Below are 11330 nucleotides of genomic sequence, written 5' to 3'. Positions count from 1 at the left end.
GGGAGAGAGATTAACTTGTGCTGAGAATCCAACACACTGAGTATTACAAAATTTTGTGCAATTCGCAGCTTTAATATGTAAAACAAGACGATCAGTTCCACAGAATTTGGGTTCACCCATACAAAACACACAACCAATCAGAATTTTCATCAAATCCCCAAACCCAGAAAAGCAAACCAAGATATTCCACTATTTAGTAAAACGGAATGTCATTAAAAAAGGATATCCCATAACCTAGTTAAAAATCATACATCTTGTTCTCTAATCGTCAGTTTTTTACTTTACTAACTGCACTACTTACTCCATTCTACAATCTTCATTCTTCCAACCTCCTCAACCACGCTGTACAAACCATCAAAAAAACCACTCCCTATATACAACAACCACGATACCACTACTTAATAATACAATTACCTTCTAAAAAAACCCATCTCACGCCTTGTGTTAAGGACTTGATGAAGATGCTTCTTGTCTTGGTTCTCTTAAATACCCCAGAAGCGTTTCCGCCTGCAAAAGTTTAGCAAATTGTCATCAATAAGATGTTCATTTCATAGAATCAGTTAACGAGAATCGTGTAATAATTGGTGGCTAATCAGTTTTTGGTAATCACCTTATGCTTTGCTCGAACGCTTCCAGTCTGCGAAAGAGCAACCAGAGGTGGAATTCCACCTTCCCTTACAAGCAATCCTCTATTTCTCATACTCTCAACACACAGTTGCAAGAGTGTCAACACCGCAAATTCCTTCCCTTTCACCGACCCATCTTCAATTGCTTCCACTAGCGCAGCAATTCCACCCTCTTCCACAATCGCATCCTTTCCCTCTTGAATCCCAGCCAAGCTATTAAGAACCACCATCGCTTTCTCTGCTAAACCCGTGCCTTGCTCCGCTACTAGCGCCACCAATGGTTTCACAGCTCCGGCCGTGACGGCCCGCTCCTTGTTCGGTTTGATCGAGCAAAGCTTGTAGAGTGTAGTGAGCGCGTCCTTTTTCCCTCTATTCGATCCATTCAGTAGTAAAGATACCAGTGGTGGAATAGCCCCGCAAACCCCAATCGAAGTTTTGTTTTCCTCCAACAAAGCGAGGCTCATCAGAGCACAAGCTGCATTCTGTTTCGAAGTTTCGGTGCCAGTTTTGAGCGCATAAACCAGCGACTTTATGGCTCCAGCATTCGTAATAATAACTTTATTAGACTCGTGGAGTGAGAGATTCAGCAAGGCAGTTACAGCGTGCTCTTGTGTCCATGGATCGGTAGATCGAAGCAAAGGAATTAAAGCAGGAACAGCCCCGGACTCCCCAATGAGTACCCGATTATCAGACCGATTCTTCGCCAGAAGCCTCAGTTTAGCCGCCGCAGATCGCTTCACTGCAATTGACGATGCCTGAAGCCCATCGATGCAGATCTTGACAGTCGGCTGTAGATCTTCGGGCGAAATACTCTCAATAATCTCAGTGGAGAAATTCTCCCTCTGCAAAAACCCTAAACAAGGTTCAGGCTCGGGGTCAGCATCTTCACCTTCTCGTTTAGGAACAACCGCCATGGAGGGCAAACTTGCAAGTCTCTGCAACTCCCCGGAAATATCACTGCTACAAGCAGAGAAATCACTGAAAGCATGGGAAAGTTCAAGAAAATCCTGTTCCTGTTCAGAAGATTGCTTGGGCCATTTAGGGCTACGTGATGCCAACTCGCCAAGCCTAAGGTCGATGACAGAATCGGTGAGATTCTCAGATATACAGCTGGATTTCGCTGCAACAGAGCCATTAAAGGTGCAACTATTATCATCTTGAAAGAAATTAGAGCGAATAGTACGCATAGAACGGCCAATGTTCCGGCTAATTTTACTGGAAGTGGTAGACGACGGACTGTAACAATTTCTGCTTAAAGGAAACCGATTAGAAGTGGAATGAGAATCCTCAAGCGACACCATTTCCAAAACTGGAAATCAAAATCTCAGTTCAAAACCCCCAAAATTCCAATTTCAGTCTGTTTGTCGGGAAAATTTCATGGCCGGAAAAGAGAAAACAGAGAGAGAAAGAAAGGAATCTAACGGCGGAAGAGAAATGGTATTTTTGGGTTTGTGTATGAGTGTGGTTTTACATTTACTACACCTTTTTTGGGAATATGGGTTTCGATAGAACTACGAGGGTTTGTATGGTTGTAATGGTCACAGGCCATTTTAATAACGGAAAGTTGGGCCACCTCTTATCTCATCCGACTCATCTTAGCCATCCATTTGTGCAAACAGGAGAGTCGGATGTGACAACCGTCACAGCTCCCTCCCCTGGTTTCATCTTTTGCCTTAAGACAGCTCTCTGGTGGGGTACCAATTCCGTGCTGGGACCGTCGGCAAGTCACCAAACCGGCGTCGTTTTGTTCCAAATTACAATAATCTCCTTTCATTTTAATTTTTAGATTGTCAACCAAGTTCGACATTTCAATATTTGTATAGTTTTATAGAGTTTTGACAGAAAAATTATTTATGTGACATAAAATTAAGTCATAGCATATTACTAATGTAAGTATAGTATACTTAATAAACATCTTAATTTATTTAAAAAACATCAAATTTTTATTTATTAATTTAAATTTTTTATGTTTTTTGTTTTTTATAAATTTTGTTTAGAACTATTCATCTGCATGGGCATTTTAATGACATTGTTGTTAGATTAAGATTTTGACATTTTCATTTGATGTATAGGTATTTCTAATGTTATATTTTTATCTTTAAGGTTTGAGTTTGATTTCCATTTAATCCCTCGTTATAAAATGTGACATTTTTTTTCTTAAATTCTAAGTTTTGGTTTTATCTAGTCCCTAAGTGTCGTTTTTGCTCTATTATACTTGAGGTTTCGCTAATGGTCACTTTGATGTTTGGTGTTGAATATCAGTTAATTAATTTAAAATAATCGTGAAATGAGGTTTTAAAATTAAATTTGATAGTATTAAAAGATGGTAAAGAATAATTAATTATAATTATTTTAAATTAATCGATAGATATTAACATTAAGATTTAAAAATCAAAAAGTAAATATTTATTAAGGGGAAAAAGGATTATAAAAGTGTAAATTATATTTTTTAAAAACTAAATTGAAACAAAGCTCAATAGCTATTAATAAAAATGTTACATTATGAAATTCAAAGACAGATCTCATTTGATAATTATTTGTTTTTTTTTCATTGTTTTTTAAAAGTAAACCTATAAACACTCACTTTACCTCTAAATTTATTTATTTGTTATCTATTTTTTTACCTATGGTGTAAAACTAAGCCAAAATTTGAAAATTCAAAAAAGTAGTTTTTCGAAAACTTGGTTTTGTTTTTCGAATTTGACTAATAATTTAACTATATATTCAAAATATGCAAATAATTGTAAGAAATGAGAGAGAATATACATAAATTTTAAAAATCGAAAACATAAAACAAAATAGATATCAAATAGAGTTTGAAATTAAACTCAAAATTCACAAATAAAATATAACATTTTAAAACTTATAGATTAACATAAAGTAGGTTTAAATACTATTTTGTTTCTTATACTTTTGATTTTAGTTCATCTTGGTTCCTATAGTTTCAAAATATGCATTTTAGTCCCTATATTTTCATATTTGATTTATTTTAGTTTATATACTTTTAAAATATTTATTTTCATACTTATACTTTTGACTTTAGTTAATTATGGTCTTTGAACCTTCAAAAAAGTGATTATTTTCGTTCTTTGAAGAAGAAATACAAAGACCAAAATAAATTGCCAAAACCAAGGTATAAAGACTTAAAAAATAGTATTTAAACCAATAAAGTACGCTTAAATTCTAAGGACAACAATGTATTTTTCCCTTTTGGTTTCCTTTAATTATAATTTTATTTTTTCTAGTGGCGCAGTTTTATTTTTATTTTTTATTTTTTCTAATTTAGACCAAGACCCTACGAGGGACTACGATAAGTGTGAAGGTTCACACAGTTTGTGTATGGGCCTTACGTGGCAGGATCGCGTCTGGGAGTTTACGACAATAGTCAGCATACAGCTGTAACTTTAGCGGTGAAACTAACACGTGTTAGTTTATGGATACGCCGTACCCGATCCCAGCCCTCCTTTCGTTTATGTACTACTCTTCAGTTTTCTAATTTTAACATTTTTTTTTAAGGTGAGAGGCCTGCGCACGTGCCATGAGTAGCAATGCACACGTGCCTGACGGCGGAATGAATTTTCCACTGGATAAGGGGTAGCCGTAGTCCTCAAATAGCTCGTTTACCACCGGCATCGAGTGGGGTAAATTATGTGAATATGGACAAAAGTATGGGTACAAATAGAAATTTCCAAAAAAAAAAAGTGAAATTTTTTACCATCCGCTTGGGTTAAAAAAGAGAAATTGCTGTAAATTGTTTCCAAATTGCAAGGCTACTAGCAATAATAAATCTACGTGTGAGTGGACCAGAAAAGGGCTTAGAAAATATCTCATTTTCGACTTTTAGTTTCTAAATGGAGATAAATAAACTTAAGGTAAAAAGTTGTATAGATGTGACCGGAGAGATATTAGAATAGATTTATAAAATTTAATAAAAGAGTGACTAATATGTTTATATATATATATATTGATGCTAAAAGTTGAATTATGACGTATGTCCAACAACGATAGATTTGTATTAAAAAAAAACAATATAACCCATTAAGTAGAAAGTTATGCACACTGTGTGATTTTAGTAATGCACGCCTGAAATTTAAGTTAGAAAGTTGATATGTGAGGCTTAGGTTTGTTTTTCTAGTGAATAATAAATTTAATTTTCAATGTATTTATGGTCTTACTAGACTATTTCGACTTTCTCTCCCCTATTAGGATTCAACATCCGGGAAGCATATCAATTCGACTAGTTTTGTGGGCAGGTGGAGGTTGAGTAACTTCAAATTCACTTGCTTTCGTATTATAAATAATTTTATAGATGAACCATTTGTGTAATCTCCATCTCTAAAGTTACAATATCTTATTAATCTATCTTATTAATCTTTTTCTATGAATAAATGTTGGAATTGAATGTATACGAAGATCTTGCGCATGTGAATAAAGTAGAGGAGATGAAATTAATATCATAACAAAATGATGAGAGTTGAGTAACAATTAAAATCATACGTGAGAGAAACGTCAAAATTCAAATGGTTTTATATATATGATATCCATTTTTTGTCAGCATATCGGAGTTTCTACATTATATTGACTTAATATTGGAATTCAAATCAAGTATACATCCACTAGTCTAATTAAAATTAACATGTGATCATCTTTAAAAAGATTTATATATATTTTCGTTACGTATATATAAAAATTAGGGTAAATTTCAACCTAGATTAACTGGTCAAGGTAATAGAAATTATAAACAGAATTTAAAAGGGAAAAAAAAAAAAAAGAAATGTAAATCAAAGCATGAAATTAATGAAGTCGTACGTGTACATGTAGAGAAACAAATATGAAATTATTAAAGTTTTTTTTTTTCTTTTGAGGGGAACTAATAAAGTTGTACTTTAATCAAATAGCGTGTTGCTGAGGTGTATTTTTCTTTATAATTATTAGTTATAACTATTTAATACAACTATGCTTTAAAAATAAATACTGTTCTCGAGGTGTACGCTCTCCACAGTCCACACTATATTCATTATTCGTGTGATTTTTCTTTTTATGTATTTAAAAAAAAACAATATTTACAAAGATTCCCGAAATCCAAAGATAATTTTAAGAACTTGCAAGTAAAAAAAACAAATTATTCGTACACATTTTGTATATTAAAAAACATCTTTTTCTTTATTTGGATTTAAAGAGTAAAGACACTCTTATAAGCATTAAAAATTAAAGCTATGTCTTGATTTTCACGAAGCTTCTGAGTTCCAATCCTTTTTTATGCTTTATGATTTCTTTTAAAAAAAAAAATTAGTGTGACGACATAAAGTTTGAATCAATAATCATATGAAAATTTTTATAAATTTATTAATTAAACTTCTATTTTTTTTTATAAATTAATTAATTTATAATCATATTTAGAATTTCGAATCATTTATATTTTTATTTTAACAATCTATTTTACAAAATCAACATTAAGATAAGTTTGAACATATTTAAGAATTAATGCATGTATGATTATCAAAGATAGACATAGTGAAGGTTCAGTTTAGTTGATTCAAATTAAAATTTTTATCTAATTTAAATAGATATAAGTATTAGTTTAATACAACTCAAGTTTTAGGGACACACGTGGATATTTACAAAATAAACAAAACTGTCAGACAATAAAAATAATAAATAAACACGAGTCTCTTGAATTAAACAACATGCATGCATATTGGCCAAATAAATCAGTAATGTTATATCAAACGTATTTAATTCAATCGATTAATTTAAGGCCACTGGTATAAAATAATCATATACTACATTATCTAGATTTGTTTCATTCAATTAAACTTTATAAAATTTTGTTTAATGTATCAATCCGGTTCAATGTCAACCAAATTATTCAATTGAAAAATCTTAGATAATATGGAATATAATTTCATTTTCCATATCCACGAACAAAAATTTATATATATATATATATATATATATATATATTTTTTAAGTTTAAGGGCCTAAGTGGGCAATTTCCTTTTTTTTTTTTTTTTTTTTTTTTTAATTGATGCTATTTATGCTGAATCAAAAGGAACCAATCAATGTGAACTTGGTGGATTTTTTTAAAAAAAATATGTAATTTCTATAGTTGAAGCTATGAAGATATTTTTTTTAGTGTATTCATAGTTTAAATTTGAAAACTGAAATATAAAATTACACAAAAAAGAGAGGGAAAAAAACATTTGATACAAATACATATTATATCATGCCATAGACTAATTTCATTAATTTGAGTGTAAATATACACAACATAACACGTCATATATTATATAATATTGTAAAATAATAATTTGAAAACTTTTATTAAAATCTGTGAATGATACAATTTTCTTTTCTTAATAGATATATTATTAAACACGTATTTGAAAATGCACAATATTATGCTACTATTTATGAAATCTCCTATTTTTAATACGTTTGTTTTAGCTCTGCCTCTCATTTCTCTATTTTTAATTTAATTTATCTTGTTCAAATAATGATTTGATAAAATATGAGAATTTCAAGTCATACACGTGGCATGTTAGAACGAGTTATTAATTTATTACATATGGTGGAGATATTAAATTATTAAATAGGTATATCCGCTCTATACGATATAATAAATGCACATTTTGTGTCACATCATATATTTCATAACATACTTTTTATCTCGTTGACAAAGTTATTTATAAAATTAAAATTAAATAAAATATTATAAATATTAAATATCGATAAAATAAGATAGAAAGGTGAAATGAGGGAAGGCCGGTCCGGTTTCCCAACAAAAGGCACCATCCTCGATTAAATTAATTTCAACTTACCACAAACAACACAAAAAATTATTTAAATAGTAATTATCATTCATGCCAAAATTTGAACGGAATAAAATGTATATAACCTTCACGTGATGATAAACGATAAATTTATTTGACAAGAAAGAGAACTAAAATATTCTACAAAATAGAAATACATGCACATCGATATGATGTTTTTCACACAAGTTCTAATGCTTAAGTCAAAAAGTGAATAAGTGCAACAAGCTAAGAATTTGTGAGTGAAAAATAATCTTATTTTACCTAAGTCAATAATGATGTATTTTATAGAAGTTTACTTTACCTAAAACTTTAATGATGTATTTTATAGGAGTGATTGACTTAAATTGTCTCAATAGAGTTTCAGAGTTGCTTTGGGATAATTTTCATCTCATTGGATTGAGGGGTGTAGCCTATTTCGTATATGGTCAAGGTCGATCTATTTTAGTCTTAGGGTGATGCTTTGGGGTGGGACATACACAAGATATGTCCCATTAGTTATTTGGTTGAGTCCGATTTCGATTAAACACATCGATTTAGGTTTTGACTTGGACCAACTCTCTCTTCTACATTCATACTTAGACCGTTATTTTTTTACTAAATATTTTTATTGTTTTATCTTATTATTTATGTTCTTATTTTATGTCGATTATACTATGATTCAATATCATCGTACCAATAATCAACAAAGATCTCACCACCATCATTGGAAAGTAGAGATTAGGTGGAGGATTGTTTGCCTAAGAAAATGCACAAACAAAAGAAATTAATATATTAATTTTCATGACGTTAAGAAAAGAAGATATAAATAAAAACAACTTAAAAAAAAATTGGTTGGTAATGTCGATTTCTTAATAAAGACGCTTCCACGATGATGATATAATCAATGGGGACATTAAATATAAATTGTTTCCGTTTCATATTAGCAAAAGAAAAATAGAAAGTACTCATTAAAAATTAAAAAAGAAAAAAAAAAGATAGAAGCACCAACCACACAACATTGTGGAATTAATTATTGAAATTAAGTGGTTTAATTTATATGGTTTCGTATGGTATCGGCCAAACATGCTTAGCTGTCAATCACCCTAATTGCACTGTGATTAAAAGACACTTTATTCTAATTAATCAACATTTAATTCACTGGATTGAGATTTTGTTTGCTCCTATTATCGGATCGTATACATCCAACAGATTTCCATATCAGATTTTCAACCTCTCAATAGCAACCATCATCATCATTAATTATTAAGTTTAAATCTTATTTTGGTTCAATTCTGTTTTGGTTTCTAAACTTTTAAAAATGTTAAGTGTCAAATCCTAACTTTTAGAATATACTTACTTTAATCTTTACTATTAAAATTCTATTAACTTTCAAACAAAATGATGAGATGACTTGAATTTTTATATGACTAGGCTACCAAATAAGTTAGTCACACTAAAAATATAGGATTTTGATTTTGAATTAGATGGCAAAATGATTTTTTATAGAAGAACTCAAAAGTAATTTTATATTCGAGATTTTGATTGTTTGGTATTTTTACGAGTTGGTTGTAAGCATTTTACTTCACTTTCATTTTGTTCACCACATGCTAGATGTATGCAATTTCATCAAATAGTTTTAAAAAATCTTAATAATAGGGACCAAATTAAACAACTTTTAAAAGTTTAAGGACTAGAACGGTCATTTTTAAAAGTTTAGATACTAAAATAAAATAAGATCCAAAGTTTAAGGTCAAAATCTAATTTAAACCTTATTATTATAATTATTATTATTATTTTTTACTTTCAATTTCTTTTTTTTTAAAAAAAATGTTTTTTTCCTTGAAATTTTAAAATATTTATTTTAATTTTTTTTATACTAAAAACCGACATATTTTATTTCTTTTATCTTGAATTTGTGTCAAATTGTTTAACAAATGAACAATATGATTTTAGATATGTTACCTTAATTTAAGCCTCAACTATGTAATTTGGTCAATATTACGGCTTAACTTTAGTTCTTTCCTTTCTGTAATATTTCTTTCTGTACTCTAATTCTTGTGTATAAATTTCTCAAACGACAAGATATATGTATTAGTCATTAGTGCTCGCATAAGAACATAGCAAAATAAGGTAAGCATTGAATTTGTGGAACTTTTTTTCTTTTTTCAGAAATTGAGTTGGTAAATTCTAGATGGCACAAAATAAAACATTTTGTAGTAAATATTTGGGATTAAAAAGAATATTTTGAAACTTGTCCCTTACAAACAAAATATACTAAAAATTTTATAATTAAAAAATATGTTTTCATTAACGTGTGTGTATATATATATATATATATATTAAAAATGACTATGTAGGGAGAATCTTTACCTATCCCTTTTATCCTTATATTTTTCATAAATTTCTATATTGTCGAATGGTTGTGACTTTTTTAGTGTAGGTGTCCGTTTGAAAAATAGTAGAAGTGACTTTTCCAATTAAATCTTCTATAGAAAGACACCTCATTTACAAAACAGCACAACTCAAACGAAACCTTTTATCCAAGAGATACAAATAGGCACAAATCTATAACTTCTTCCATTTGGCGTCCAAGCTTTGGTCACGGGCATTCAACTCTCTCTTCGACCATCTTTACTTCATTAATAAATTGAAGAAATCCAAGAGGAATAAGGTCAATAGACCACTTTGAAAAAGTTGAATAAATATAGATTGTCAATCCAAACGCTTAAATGATGAATAATAGAAGAAATCTTCTTAGCGTGAGCATTTTGCACGTGAATAATAAATATTTGGTAGAGTGATTCCAAACCATTATTATATTATTTTGCTCTTTTGGATATTATATTAAAATTTATTCGTTTGTTTTTAGATTTTGAAAAGTTTTGATTTAGAAATTTATTTATATAAAAAAAAAACTCAAATGTGAAACGACGAAAAAAATCTTCTCAATTATCTATGTGGATAATGGATTTTCGTAACAGGTGTAAAATTTATTTATTTGTTTTTAGATTTTCGAGGGATTTGATTTAGAAGTTTATTTATATGGAAAAATCCAAATGCGGAATAATAGAAATATCTCCTCAATACATATAGATAATGGATATTCACAAGATGTAATTTTATTTGAATGTTGTATTGAAATGTGTTTGTTTGTCTCTTGATTTTGAGTTATTGAGGAATTTGATTTAGCTAGGAGTTTATTTACATGGAGGGATGAGATTTTAATTTCAAAGGTGTTTGATGATTGGTGTCTGCCTATATTGACTCCATTGGAATGATTGATTCAAATTGGGGGCAATTTATTTATTGTATATATTTCGATTATAATTGGGTTAAGTGTATACGATTTATTTAAATTTATTTATTCTAAATTTTAGTGACTCATTCAATTTTTCTTGCCTTTCTTATTTTGCATGAAAATTGAAAAGAAAAACCACCATGTGGGGAGAGGGAGGGAATGAAACAAATAAAACTGCTAAATAATCAAATAAGGTACCATTACTTCTCTCCCTTGATTTCATAGATTGTGGGATCCATTGACTTGTTTTTTACTCAATTTTTTCTTTTTTTTCTTTTCTTTTCTTTTCTTTTCTTTTCTTTTTTAAAATTTTATTGCAATGTATTTAGATTTGAATACCCACCTCAACAAAATTAATTTGATTTCATAAGTTACACGATATTCACAATATTTCTTTTACCTTAACTTTCACTATTTTAAATTTTGTTTTATCTTATTGAATTGTATATTATAATAACACAATCAAATAAAATTCATTTGTTTTATTTTATCGCATTGTATTTGAATATAATAACTCACTTTAATAAAATTCATTTGATTTCACAAGATACATAATCTCCAACAATTATCATTGCATTGAATTTAAATATAAAAACTCACTTCCATAAAATT

At 29.5% G+C, this 11330-nt stretch overlaps 1 protein-coding gene across 1 annotated transcript; it reads right to left on the bottom strand.

The window, feature by feature from the left end:
* Positions 1–192: 192 nt before the first annotated feature.
* On the bottom strand, positions 193–2277 carry LOC120073138 (ARM repeat superfamily protein). The gene is made up of 2 exons (XM_039025782.2): positions 611–2277; positions 193–507 (listed from the first exon to the last, which is right to left on the bottom strand). Exons 1-2 carry the CDS (start codon positions 1925–1927, stop codon positions 445–447), a joined length of 1380 nt encoding a protein of 459 aa, XP_038881710.1. The 5' UTR covers positions 1928–2277; the 3' UTR covers positions 193–444.
* Between the last annotated feature and the right edge of the window lie 9053 nt (positions 2278–11330).

Source organism: Benincasa hispida, chromosome 3 (assembly GCF_027475165.1).
Source record: "Benincasa hispida cultivar pf3 chromosome 3, pf3_genome.v1.1, whole genome shotgun sequence".
NCBI lineage: Eukaryota > Viridiplantae > Streptophyta > Magnoliopsida > Cucurbitales > Cucurbitaceae > Benincasa > Benincasa hispida.
The sequence above is the reverse complement of the archived record's forward strand: the minus strand, read 5'-3'. Positions and strand labels throughout refer to the sequence as shown.